The following is a 14992-nucleotide window of genomic DNA, read 5'->3' on the forward strand; positions in this document are numbered from 1 at the left end:
TATAGTTAAATTTATATGTATGTTTGTACCCATTGCCGAATTTGTAAAGATAACTACGTTTTCTCACATTTTTGTATTTCATCATGGCTACAGATGATAGATTTGCATATTTTTTGTCTTGGTGAGAACAGGAAGCTCAAAACAAATAGTTTTAAGGATAATGTGGAGTTCAAATAAATGTAATTTTGTGAATAATTTAACCTTATTTATTTATTTTTTTAAATTTGTTTCTTTAGAAACAGACTACACTTTTTAATTTTCAGGGCACAAATATAACTGCAGTTAATTTTATGATGCTCATGACAAGTAAGGCTCATGACAAGTAAGGTTATTTTTGTGATATAAAGCATACCCATGAGCCCACATCTGGAATTCTGTGTACTGTTTTGGTTTGAAGATTACAAGAGGGACCGAGCAGACTTGAGAAAAGCCGTGAGAAGTGTAACTAAACCTATTCTTATAGTTATGAGAAAAAGATTAAAGAAGTGACATGGCAGATATGCTTAAAACTACGAGGAAGGACAGCAGCTATTCCTTTAATAAAATAAGTTTTTAAACTTTAAGACTGTGGCACACCTGTTACCACCTATCAAATGTCAGACAGTATTTGTTTGCATTATGACCTGTGGATACGAGGAACGATTTACCAAGAAGTGCCCTTGAGAGAAGCACATTGGGGTTCTTTAAGTTCAGATTGGATGTTTTCGCTGACATATTAGCTGAATAGGACTTAATGAGTAGCCCAACACCCTTTTCAGGCAGTTTCCTTTATTTGCTAGATACATGTCAATGTTGGTGTAAAGCGGAACCTATTGTCCGATGCCTCATGAAAGAATCTTTATATTTTAACAGACATCACTGGAAGTGAAAAAAGTTTTTTTTTTTTCTTTTTCAATTTTATTTAAAATTAGTTGTGTTCCTACCACCTAGCTGCCAAAAAAACATGCAAGCTTCAGAAAAAATTGACCGCCAATACCTTAGCAGCCTGAGAGTCTCTCATGTAATAGCGAAGGAGGTCTGACAATTTGAGGTCTTCATCAGATGCCACACGTCCCTCCACTTTCTGGACATAAACAAAACAAAAAAATCATAAATAAAAAGAAAATCCTCCTAATTTCTTTTCACTTAAAAAAAACAAACATATATTTTCCACAAATTTTTCTACTTGTAAAAAGATCCAGAATGTCTAATGCATGAAAAAAAAAATAAAGGCAGGCACCAAAACATCAAATATCACCCTAAAAACGAGCAGGTGCACTTTCAGTACAGTGGACTTATGACAATTATTTTTAGTATTTACACTTTATTGAGGGCATACTTTCATCACCCTTGACAGAATGTGAGAGAGGTGACTTCTATAAATATCTCTCTCTTTTATTCCTGCAGTTTCTAGGATGATAAAATAAGATTCTCACTTAAAATTAATTACATTAAGCAGGTGCTATGGCTCATTAGTTAAGGCAATGAACTTTAAGTCATTGGGTTGCCTGTTTGGTCCTCATCTCTGCTTCCCTTACTCTTTGACCCTGAGAATGCTGCCTCACAGCTGATTAAGATATTGTTTGAATTCCAGCCATTTCATTCATAATTATCAACCCAAACAGCTGTGCTTTGGAATTATACCAGTGGTAACCATGCAAAGTGCAGCTTCTACTTCAGGGTCCATGAATATTATAGAGGGATGGTAGTTGATATCCCAGAATGACCATTATTGTATGTATATATATATATATATATATATAATTACACATACACCCTAAGGGATTATTAGGAACACCATACTAATACGTTGTTTGACCCCCTTTCGTCTTCAGAACTGCCTTAATTCTACGTGGCATTGATTCAACAAGGTGCTGAAAGCATTCTTTAGAAATGTTGGCCCATATTGATAGGATAGCATCTTGCAGTTGGAGATTTGTGGGATGCACATCCAGGGCACGAAGCTCCCATTCAGTTTGGAGTTCAGGAGATTGTCTTGACCAGGACCACACCCCTAAATGCATTGAAGCAACTGTCATGTGATTGGTTGATTAAATAATTGCATTAATGAGAAATTGAACAGGTGTTCCTAATAATCCTTTAGGCGAGTGTGTGTATATATATATATATATATATATATATATATATATATATATACATACATATACACACACACACACACACACACACACACACACACACACACATATATATATACTAGCTGTCCCCCGCAGCTCCAGCTGCGTAGTAGTGAAACAGGACAAACTTTAAAAATCAGTAAACAAACAAGAATTGCTAGCTAAGCAGAGGCAAGGTACACTCCAAAACATGGCCAGAGGTAGACCGATTCAAATGGAGGCTGCTGAATGAGTGAGGAGGGCCCTGCCTGGCTCCCCACTCCTGACGTCATGCTTCCCACTCCCTTCGCCTGCAGCCTCTGTCTTGGTTTAGCGTGATTATATTGCTCGTGCAAGTGAAATATGATACTTAACTCTATGAGAGAAGTCGCAAAATCAAACGGAATGTTCAAGCAAATTACAGAAAAAAACCTGATCTAAATCCATTAAGTAGTTCTCTTGTGAAAAGCGGACAGACATATAGATAAATATATATATATTTATATTTTGTCACACATGTGTGCTTGGGAGGCAGGCTAAGGGCTTAACTGAGGGCAAAATGTGAAGGCAGGGATTGACAAAGTGCACTTATGTCTCTTCTTCCTTTTCTACACATCACCAAAACAGACGCCTACCTAAATCATGATCAGTTCCTGCATTCCCATCCTAACTATGCCCTCCTACTGACCTCACTTCTGGCTAGAACCTTCATGGACGTGCCTCTTCCTCTCCTCCAGCTATAAAAGCCAACCACCTTCCCTTACCAGCCTGTCTTGTTTTGGACACAAACCCAGAAACTGCTCTGGAACGATTTCTTTCAGATTGCTTTATACAATATATGGGGTTGATCCCCAACTCTTTCTTTGTTCATTGTTTCTTGTCTTACACACACGTATATATATATATACACACACACACAAACTACAGGAAATGGAGAACAGTGCTGATACCATATTTCCATTATTAGTCTGCTAAATACATGGTACCAGATCTCCTTCACACAACATTGTGTAGTCAGATCTATTTCAAGCAGGAGAGATTATAGATTGCTGTAATGGATGGGCCCCACACAATAATGCTCATATCTATTTCAGAACCTCTGAATGGTCAACATTACCTGATGTATGTTTTGTCAATGCATCACCTACCTGTCCTTGCAGATCCTTATTAAAATGGGCGAGATCTACAACACTTACTGTCATCTAGTCACTGTCACATATGTATGGCCAATAATTGTTATAATATGTAAGAACGACCACTTAGAAAGACCAAGTATTGTGTCCTGATCAGACGTAAATTAATTTTTCATATGCTTGATGAACTTCATATCAAGAAAACATCCTAAGCTCGCCAAATCCGGAACTGTACAATTGTCACCTCTTTATGGCAAACAAATGCATGTCCTTAAATGACATTTTGGATGTAAAAATATGCCAAAACCTTATTATTTGAATACCTGGGTATATTATTTTTTTCATGTGAATTAGACAGAGTGTAACTGTTATTTTTTTTATTTATAATGAGAACTGGAAATTATCCACTGGGTAAATAATTTCTGAGATGGACAGAAACTATTTTAGAGGAAAATCACAGTCCAGATTTGCATCCATTCGTCACTACATAACTCTAAGTTCTCCACAGTTGACACCCTGAAGAGAACTGTTTTAATAGTGCTGGTTGCCAAAAAGGTGTGCAAAATGCAATGAAATGCACCACAGGTCTAATGGGCAAGACATTCATCAGCAAAAGCAGCTATATGGGGATGATTGCATCATTTTTAGTTCATAAATAATCATTAAACTTCATCCCTTAATTTAAAAAAAAAAAAAATTAAAAAAAAAAAAATCACATTCTGACAGATACAAGTTGAAATTAAATAGAAAAAGTATTTGCCACAGATACCAGGAAGCACTTCTTCATGCATATTTGATCATGGGAGTCTGGGATACCAAGCCATAAAAGTGACACAGTGACCTCAGGGAAAATGTGAAGATGAGATAAGATGAGCGGTTAGGTATTAACGAATAAGAAACCTTGAGAGGCCACCACCTATTTGTTACATTTCCTTTAAAATAACAAAGAAACACTGAACCATTCCTTATTTTATAAATTCTGTATGTAATATCTATATGGTTTGGTTTATTGTACTACATAAGGAAGGGGCAGCATGCAGGCACAGCAATGAGCACTACTACATCCCCTAACCATGTACTTATGTTCAATTTCCACAATAGTCGCTGTTTGTGTAGCATTTGCACAAGCTCTCTTTGTTTCGGTATATTTTTCAAACCCAAGGTTATTTTATATCTCTATACTATCCCAACAACACAACATTTATTTATATTGCACCCTTTCATGAAAAAATTGTAGCTCAATGTGCTTTACAAGATGTAGAAGAGGAAGTTACAAGAAAAGAAAAGAAAACATATAAGAGTACTTAAGAATATTAAGGAGCAAGTACAAAAGAATAATAAATAAATAAATCCATATGATTTTATAAAACATAAGATATATAATTAAAAGTAAGGTAGCATCCCTATATACAACATCAAAATGTAAGTTTCTAAAGAAAAGTCAGATGATTTAAGCCCCACTGTTGTTGTGTGAGTCAGGCTGCTCTGCTGGCATCGCGTCCACGACTGATTGCTGCCTTTCATTTAACACCCGTCTGTCTAAATTTAGCCACGCACTGAAGAATTGTTTTCCGATTTGGGACGTCACCGTTAGGAGGAATGCTGAAGTGCGTTTGGAAGGCGAGTTGCATAGTGATGATGGATTTATTATTTTTGAAGATTGCTTAAACGGTGAAAACATGGTGTGCACCAGACCAAGGCAGGTTGCTGACTGATAACTACAAGGGATCATCTATCAAAGGAACTCCACCCCAATCCACTCGGCTGCCTCTACCTTGTGCAATGACCTTGAGAAATGTGGTACTTCACTTTGGCTCATGCTGTATAATTAATCTCCTAATGATGGTGGGGCCAAGGGCCATGATCAAATACCAGGAGTTGCTGACCCTCTCTTTAGACAAAAGAAGCCATGGAGTGGTGACAAAAGGTTGCAAGATCTCCTTACCAGTAGAAGGAACTGGTGGTTTTCTTGTGAAAGAGGAGGTCAAAGTATACCATTATCGAAGAGAAGAGTTGCAGGAGTCGAATTGCCACACTTTCATGCCTCAAATGCAGATTTTTCTGAGGCATACAGACAGATTTAGCAGAGATGATCCCACTCAAGTCATCTTTGAGCGCTTACCATTGTCTGCTGGCATGGTAAGGAATTTGAGATCATTATGTATCTGGTACTCATGTTTGTTTATTAGGCTGCATGTGTGTGATTTATTAATTTTGCAGATCAAGACTAGATATCAGTATACAGTCAAATCAGATTTAAATCACTTTTAACTGCAGTCTGAATGCTGGCTGAGAAGTTAGATGCAACTGGTATGGATTTTTATTTAGTAATTTCTTCCATCACTATGGTCTTGAACCCCTACTTTAAGTTTATGATCTATTTAGAAAATATTTAGCTTGTGAGAGAGTTCATCTCAAGCCAACCAAAGACTCAGAATACAGATAATTTGAACAAAAAATCCTGAACACAGTCAACACTATCCAAATTTTTGCCAAAAAGAAGCTATACAAGCCTATCAGATGTTTACTTCTGATTCAGTTACTGAATGCCTCAAGAAGTAAGAATAAATGCCCTTGCTCTAAACGTGACCATCGACCGGTGGAGTCCTATCAAAATCCTCCAATCTATAGGTGTAAGCACTGCCAGGTGTGAGGATTCTTTACGTTTCAGAGATCTACAAGTTACTGGCATGAAGCAGCCTTAATTAAAGCTTTTGGTGCACTGCTTTTCAAATCCCTGCCACTAGCTCGCAGGATCAACTCTTCATGCTCTGGCCAAATATTGCAATCGCCATTCCCCAGTCATACAAAGCTACATTTTATAATGGTATCAGAAACATTTACTGTTTATTTAGCAGTGATATACCATTTGTTTTTCTTTTTTTAAGATATGGGGATTAAATCTTGGAGTTTACAGTCCATTTTTGAAGTTTAAAGTAGTCACTAGTTCAAACTTACTTATGACAAGTTATACAACTTAACCTTGACAACCAACTGCAAATCAGCCAGCCTTACCACTTAGTATGATGAAACATTATGAGCATGAAATGTAGAAAACTAATTCAATGCAGTATGGCCTTGTAGTTAAGGGGGTTAGGTATAAACCACTAGGATGCCAGTTCATTTCCTGAGGAAGTTTCTTAACCCCTACGCCCCCTTAGTGAGCAGCTGAAAAAACACAATTGTACCGTAGCACTGGCACTTGTACTGACATTGGAAAAAGAGAAGTAAAGGGCCACTCCATCACTCAATGGACAATTATTTATTTCAAGATGAAATTCCAGTACTGTAAGTACAAAAATTTTAAGTCTGGAAAGTTTTTACTTCCACTGGATGGCAGCAGAGTCACATAATCTGCTGCCACAAGGCAACTACTCCATATACTGTACATTCCTTGTGTAAAGTATATCATAATATATGTACATAGACTTCTCCTCCCAAATATTTCAAAGAGGACCTCCTCCCTCTAAGCTTTCAGTTAGTGGTGCTCAGTGTCAGCTTAAACAAAGTGTTAAAGATTGTTTAAAATCTGGTACAGAAACGTTCACTTTTTCAGTTTAAGGAAGAGGGTCCAAAAAAAAAAAAAAAAAAAAAAAAGCCTTACCCGCAGCTTCTCAAAGAGTTCAGCAAGTTTAATAAAGCTCCTGCAAAAAGGGAGAAAAAATAATTCAGATCAAATTATGAAAAAACTTGACCCATGAAATAAAATATTTCATAATTTAAAAACAATAACAACCTTCAAGGAAATCCTATGGCAAGGAGGATGGGTTTGCCTTTAGTTTATAGCCTTCTGAACAATGACATACAATTTAAGAAAATACTTTTAAAATACAAGGTGGCTCACCAGCTAGTGTTACCACCTCCCTATACATGGACAGTGTTTCATGCTAGTGTGCAGGCTTTCATGTTCCCCTTGTGCTTTTGTAGTCTTCTCTGCACATTGTTTTTCTCCTCGAGTTCAAAGACATGCTGTCATGTTTAATGAAGGCACTCGGTTTTCCAGATGTGTGTGTGTGTGTGTGTGTGAATGTGCCTTGTGGTGAGCTGCCATATTGTCTAAGGGTGGCTTCTGCTTTGTGGTCTAGTGTGGTTTCCACTACTGGCCTACATCACCTAAACTTCCTCTGCTCAAAGTTCAACATCAACAACTTATAAGGTGCCTAGGCACCTGCGGAATGAAATGATCTTTCTACTGGCAGCCATCACCACTCGTACCTGTTCCCTCTGTTCTCGGAGCAGGATTAAAGCTACCAAAGATAAGAATTTTTAACAGCATTGAAATGTTAGGTGTTGTAATTATTCTTTGTTATAAGGAAACTTTTGACACGTCATTTTTTCAATTTTAAGCAATACTTTGTGGTGGTTTTTAACGTTTTGCAGATAGAATTTTTGCCCTGCAATTGTTGATTAACATTTTGTAGCCTGACAACTGAGCCATTTAATGACTGCATAGCTTTGCCCTTTTGGTGCTTACATTTCACAGTCTGCAGTATATTCATCTATCCTTCATGACATGCGTTAACAACTGTTAGTATGCCCTATTCACCAATTCCCAACTACCTCACCGTCCAGTGTGCCCGTTTATCTCCTCCTCTCGGCCACATGCATATGTGTATTCTTTCTCAGCCAATTCCTGTATTGTAATCTGTATCTGACAATTTGATTAAAATCAAAGGTCCCTCTCATCCATTTTCTAAAGCCACTTTTTTCATTGCAACTTTGTGAAGACTTGGCATCAAGCGCCAGGCATAAGCCAGCCCTGCACAGAACCACATTACACACAACAAGCTAATTCAGGGATGGCACTTAGCCTACTATGTACATCTTTGAAATACAGGACTGCCCAGAAAAACCTCACAGGAAAATGGGGAGACTCTCAATGATCAAACTGGTAAAATAATTTCTGGTACTACTACAGATATACTGTATATCATAATACAGTAGTTTCATGCTGGGCTAGCAGTGGATCAACATAAACTGCAAGATGTCAAGGTGATTCTCCATTTCTGAAAACACCAACTACTGTACCTGCTGATTGCACTGCTTTCTTGAGTCCCCAGAACATTGAGTGCGGAGGAGATTGGAATGTAGTCCTCTGCAACATCTGTGAAAGCAAACACAGGGAATGAAACCGAGAAAGAAGGAAGTAAACAAGGAGGGAAATAATTACAGATGAAACTTTTTTTTGTTTTTTTTTGCAGAGTGATCGATATCCTATCGCTTTCCTTCTTTTTCCTCAGAGCAAACAGGTTGGGATCTAATAGTAATGTAGCTTATAAATCTTCAACTAAATGTCCAGTTAAAAATCTATTATTATTTGACATTAAATCACACCAAGATAGGCTTTGGCCCTGTGACCATGAACCGGATTAAGTGGGTTGGATCATGGATGGATATTTTAATTATTTATACTTCATTCATTTTGACAAGTTTTTTTTTATGGCTGTAAACCACATATTTAAGCAGCAATATAACTATTGATATTATGTTTTGATGTTAATGTTTTGTACTTAATTACCATCTAGAGGCTTCAGCAAGTAATTTCAGTCTACATGAAGTGAACAAAAATTCTTTCAATTATGAGGCTGAACATTTATAGAGTTGGAAAAGATTTCACTAGACGAGGCCTATGAGAGCCATCTGTTGATAGCACAAGCACAGGGAAACTCTTCGGAATGAACTGGAATCCAGGAGTGGATCTATAAAGAGAGACATTAGTGTGTGGTAAAGCATGGCTGACTGCATGGCAGACTAGGCTGATTCCAGGACTACAGAGGTTGAATTATGAGGAAAGATTAAAAGAGCCGAGCCTTTACAGTTTAAGCAAAAGAAGATTAAGAGGTGACATTATTGAAGTGTTTAAAATTATGAAGGGAATTAGTACAGTGGATCGAGACTTGTATTTTAAAATGAGTTCATCAAGAACATGGGGACACAGTTGGAAACTTGTTAAGAGTAAATTTCGCACAAACATTAGGAAGTTTTTCTTTACACAAAGAACGATAGACACTTGGAATAAGCTACCATGTAGTGTGGTAGACAATAAGACGTTAGCGACTTTCAAAACTCGACTTGATGTTTTCTTGGAGGAAATAAGTGGATAGGACTGACGAGCTTTGTTGGGCTGAATGGCCTGTTCTCGTCTAGACTGTTCTAATGTTCTATTGTTCTAATGAACACATCCCATACCTGTCCACGTTAAGTCCAAAGAAGGCAAAAAAGAGACTTCTTTACTTTGTGAGTATATACAATGAAACTCTAGATGTATTCTTTTAAGATGCTTAGCCAAGCCTTCTCCACAGTCAGTTTCAGCATCAGTTTGTTTTGGCGTGAGTTCCAACTTCAGTCTCACTTTCTGTAAGTCAAGTGTATGATTAATTGGTTTGATCCTTTTTGTTCTCCCAGGTCAGACAAGTGCTGATAAGTGAACAGTTGCATGTTAAGCCTACACTCCTTTAATGGACCTTTCCTGGCAATAACATCAAAGGCAGCACTAAATAGCAAATATTTTATGAATTATTGTACTGAGTCATTTATGTTTTTTATTTTTGGAAAATTTGGGAAGCTATTGGAGGCACTTGTGGCCTTAATAAGAGCAACTGTGAATAAAACATGAATACAATCGGGAAGGTGGGCTAACATGGCCAGTCTAACGCTCTGTTCAAGTGGTATGAGAGCTTTCAGTTTCCACTTCTGATGTTTCACCTTCCCACTGCACATAAAGTAGCTACCAATATAATTTGACCACAAAAATGCTATTTCTGGTTGAAGAGATTTTTTTATTTTATTTTATATTACTGGCTTCGATGAAAAGCAGATGATTTTTAGTAGCATTGGCTTCTCCAAACTGTCTGACTGGAAGCTCCACAATCAAAAGGGATTTATATGAAATTTCTAAATGTGGGGAATCCTGTACTTCCTCTCTGTTGGATAGTACATATCCATACAACTACAGTATGTTGGTTACAGTGACTGTAACTTTTGGATCATGATGAAGTGGTATGCAGTTAGCCAGAAGGAGCGTACAGGTACAGGGCAGATAAAAGGTTTCTGCATGTCCAAATAATAAACAACACAAAAATATGAATACAATTTTAGCTGAAGCATTATAAGGGATCCCATTGCTTTTATCCAAACTATAAAACATGCAACCTGATTTGCCTCCACCCCCCACCCCCACCCCCCATGTAAAACTGAAAAAATATACCTGACAGACTTGAATAGTAAAAAGAGAATTTTCCTATGTAAATTCAGTTCACTTTCAAAATAACTATGGTAAAAACAGCCTGTGTTTTCTCAATAGTTACACACTAAAGTAACAAACTTTTAAAATGGATGGAAAATGCAAGATGTGGAAATTTAGCATATGAAATGCATATTGTAAGGAGGAATGCTACATTCAGACAGTTAACTCAACAGCAGAGTGCAGCATTGCTAGTCTATTGTCCTTTTTATGTTTTTGTCCGTACCAGCTAGTGCTACAACTAACTAGCCTGCCAAATGCAGACAAGGGCCAATGTTATCATCTAAAGACACTTTCCACCCACACTAAGCTGTCCTTCTAGAACACTGCACAATAATGCAGGCACACAGATTTTTACAGTGAAACTATAATCACGATTTTAAAAGTTTCAGCATTTAGCTTACAATTCCTTTAAAATGATGTTTAATGTGTTTAGCCCCAGACTCCGTTTGCAGGGTATGCTCTCTTAGTGTCTGGTTCCTTTTTCATGTTTTGGTCCTGCCCACCTGCCACATCTTTGTGGACCTCCATTTTCACCTCTCTTTTACTAATTTTGGATATAATTATTTGTTTTTCTCCAGAACGTTTTAAGTTCTTGATTTTCCATAATACTCCTTTTCATTCTGTAATAAGAAATTGATTTCAGTGAGCTCCTTAGCTGCTATGCTGGAAAAAGCAAGAGCAATGTCTAGTAGATTCCTGTTGGAACTTATTCCTTGTAGAGTTTTCAGCAGCTTGTATAAATTTCTCTTCTCCATCCAGAATATCATCTTTAGGAAAAGGAGTAGCACTTCTTAAAAAATCACTTATTTAGTTCAAATCGGGGCGTGGAGAGTTTGTGGCTATGACTTTGTTCTTTCTCAGCCCTCTGCCAATGTTGTGAGTTTGTGAGGGTAAGGGAGGGATTAGCCGGTGGAATGGGGAGTTTCGTTTCTTTTTGACATTAAACTTGTTTAATCTAATCTCGTTTGTCTTTAAAAATATACATATATATATATATATATATAATAACAATTATAATAAAAACAGTTTACAAAAAGCATTTAGCTTAAAATCAGTCTGGGTTCTGGTAAAAGCCAAAGGTTATCATGAGTCTGTTGTGATGTGCACACTGTACTGTCTCAGAAACCCAAAGTACCTATGGAGACAAACATATGAATAAGAAAAGGTTATATCATAAAGAGCTGGTAATAATGCAATGCTGGACACAAAGGTACAAAGGAATTACAAAACAATACAGACTATTTGCTCAGCAGGTGTATCTATTCAAATAATGTTCCCAGACTAGCATGTGAGGTGGTTGGTGAACTTTTAAAAATCTATAATAAAATAATCCCCTATTTACCTTATACCAAAATACCACATTCTTCCTTCATACACTGGCCTCTCATCCCCTCACCATAGAAGCCCAAGCTGTCAAATCCAGCCTGCTCTGATCAGATGAAGTCTTTAAACCCTGCCCTGGAAACATCTTTCGGGAAAATACTTTCAGGGCCCCAAATGAATGAGTAGAGACACCTTTGTTGTCAACAAATGTTATTGCATTTCTCGTCCTTATTTGTCACAGAAAGGGGTAAATGTTTTCCATATAGGATGTCCTTCTAAAAATCAATTAAGTGCCCACAAATAATGCTGAGGAGCCGACTGCTCTATAGCATGTTAGGAAACTTCTTACATGTTTGCAGTAGTTTCCCATTGTCTTCTTCCAAGTTCATTAGAATCCTCAGCGAATTTTATTACAAAAGACTTCAGTATCTGCTTTTCTAAGCTTTGCGGTAATTTAGTTGTAGTGCTCCATTATACAAGGTATTACCACAGGAAGACTGGAATATCAACCATTGCATTAAACAAAGTGGAGTAATAAACTGAGAAGAAGGAATCAGAGGAACCATCCTATGCAACTTGACAAATGGCACGAAAACCTACTTTAATGAAGTCAGACATTTTTATCTGTCCTTTAATTAAAACGGACATTGCTTGACTGAGTTTGGACTGTGTGAGTGAGCTTGTGTTAAGTATGGCAGCTCACATTTTCAATTAGAAAAAGACAATGTAAAAAAGAATTTGAAATTGCTACTTAGTAAACATTGTGCTTGCTAGCTTAACGTCAAAATTTGATAGATTTGTGGCTTTATAAAATGTTTGTACTGTGTTTATTATTTGTTTTGTGTGACATCATTCAGCATAGCTTTTGGTAAGAGACAAGTACTGCATAATTAAAGAGGTAACCCATATTTATAATTACACCTCAAGAATTACAAATCGTAGAGCTGGTATGAAAAAATAAAAACCTGTATAAATGTAGTAAATGTATATTTTAAATGTATAATTTTAACAGCTTAAAAAGCTGTAGTGTGAATTAGTGATTGCCTGTATTTTTACATATAGCCAATGTTTAAATGTCAATATCAATTAATTGAATCAACTTATGAGAGTATGTACAGTGCATCCGGAAAATACTTATGTATATGTGGTTTCTCAGTTTTTTATTTTTAATTAATTTGCAAAAACCTCAAGTAAACTTTTTTCATGTTGTCATTATGGGGTGTTGTGTGTAGAATTCTGAGGAAAAAAATGAATTTAATCCATTTTGCAATAAGGCTGTAACATAACAAAATGTGGAAAAAGTGATGCGCTGTGAATACTTTCCGGATGCACTGTATATATATTTTGTTAGACAAATGGTGAAAACTACTTTTTTTAATTAAGCTGTGTTTTTAGACAATATGCCAGCTTGTAATTATAAGAAGCATTTCTTTTTCTTTTATGCCATATGTATTATGGATAAATATTTTTGTAATATGATTGTATTTTTGTACAATCTTTAATAAAAATGGCTGAAGCACAGATTTGCTGTAGAAATGTCTAACTTTGGAGGACAGATTTTAATTTTAAATGTTGCTTTTCCTACAGGTTTGATCATGAAGATATCTTCATCTTCCCTTCCATTAACATACTGCCATTGTTGGGTAATATCACCTCAGCAGATTGCAGTGGACTATAATGTTTCTATTACATTTCAAAACTCATTTGTTACTAATGACTACTTAGATCTTTAAAAACTAATCGACTGAAGTGTTTTGGCATTCTTCAAAAACAGACAGTAATAATGTTAGTTAACTAAACAGAAAAGGTAAGTATAAAAATAAAGACTTCAACAATCAACCTGGCATCATGCTCCACTTAAATCAAGAGAACTCTTTTCCTCCGTTTACAGCTTTCCACTAACCTCCAAGGCAGTGGTCTGGATGCATTGAAGAAATTTTGGCACTGCTGTCCATATGACCACTACACTGCCACTAATGATTTCTCCAGACATTCATCAGCTGCTACTGCAGTTGGCCAAAAGGTTTGAAGTTCATATACACTAACAGTCTCAAAGACACATTTCCGTTTCTGGCAACATATCACATTGAGGGTGACTGTATAGTAGTTTCACTTGATGCACTGTTTTTATCAAACTCCATTCAAAGTCCATTTCAACAAGGTTTAAAAAGGTACAATAATGACCAAGTGGAATATATTGATAAAGTCAAGCATGAAAACTTACTTTTGTGTGAGCGGGTCAAGCGGTCAGCCTTTAAGCTGGAATCTTTTACCCTGGTGTGGTACTCTAGAAGAAATGTTCTCTCATGGTCAAAAAAATCATCCACCTCCTAGGAAGGGAAAGATAGAAGCCACATGAGTGCATCTTTGTGCACTTTCTCTTTTAGATTGTCTAGAACAGACTAAAAGAGCCAGATTATTTACATTCCAATTCTTACTTAAGGTCAGCACATTCTGAAGAGAAATTCCTCGCTTTGTACAATGTTGTGCATTTTGTTATTCCTAGTGTTACAGTTGGTTTCAGTAGGTACAATCTTTCATTTCAAGATGAAGTATTGAAACTTTAATTTAATCCTTACTTATGTTTATTTGCAGAGAAACCAGGCATTAAAATACTGGAAGTCAAAAGTAGAAGAACAGAGAAACCTAAATGATTCAAATCAGTATCAGAAACAGCAAACCTTGTCTTAGCATCTCCAGGAGAGATATCAGTGTAATTTAACATGCCCATTCTTTTGTAATATGCACTGTAAAGAAGCAAGCTTCAACCACTTACATTTCATTTTTTTGGCTGGTGTATCATACTGAAGTTACCTTAAGCTAATTATGAGATACAAGTTAAATAACCATCAATCAAACAAATTGGGGACTTGTTAACTAATCCAGCAGACACCATTTCTACAGTTATCTCAAACTTGGCCCAAAATGTCTTCTAAAACTTTTTAGCTTCCACGGTAGCCCTTCAAACACTTGCCTTCATTCAGCTTCTCCCTTTTGAATCTGCTCCCTGACAGTGAGGTCATCACTGAGCCTAATCTGCAGCTTGTCAGCACTTTGTACCGTGCCTACATTTACATTCTTCATTCCCTTTTCCTAAACTTTTGGTTAATACATACAAAGATAATTTTCCCTTATGAGCTCTATAGTATAGTTAGTCTTTAAGAAACAGTTTATTCGCTTAAAAGCTACATCTT

The 14992-nt window shown here is 36.6% G+C and overlaps 1 protein-coding gene across 1 annotated transcript in view; it reads right to left on the bottom strand.

Moving 5' to 3' along the window:
• Positions 1-14992, bottom strand: part of LOC120539238 (sorting nexin-32-like) — a 74425-nt gene that overhangs the window by 11662 nt on the left and 47771 nt on the right. The window contains exons 7-10 of the mRNA XM_039769114.1: positions 14023-14128; positions 8258-8333; positions 6834-6873; positions 977-1063 (exon numbers count right to left, since the gene is read on the bottom strand). Coding sequence (XP_039625048.1) covers positions 977-1063; positions 6834-6873; positions 8258-8333; positions 14023-14128 — 309 coding nt within the window. The remainder of the gene's footprint in view (positions 1-976; positions 1064-6833; positions 6874-8257; positions 8334-14022; positions 14129-14992) is intronic.

Source organism: Polypterus senegalus, chromosome 11 (genome assembly GCF_016835505.1).
Source record: "Polypterus senegalus isolate Bchr_013 chromosome 11, ASM1683550v1, whole genome shotgun sequence".
Lineage (NCBI taxonomy): Eukaryota > Metazoa > Chordata > Cladistia > Polypteriformes > Polypteridae > Polypterus > Polypterus senegalus.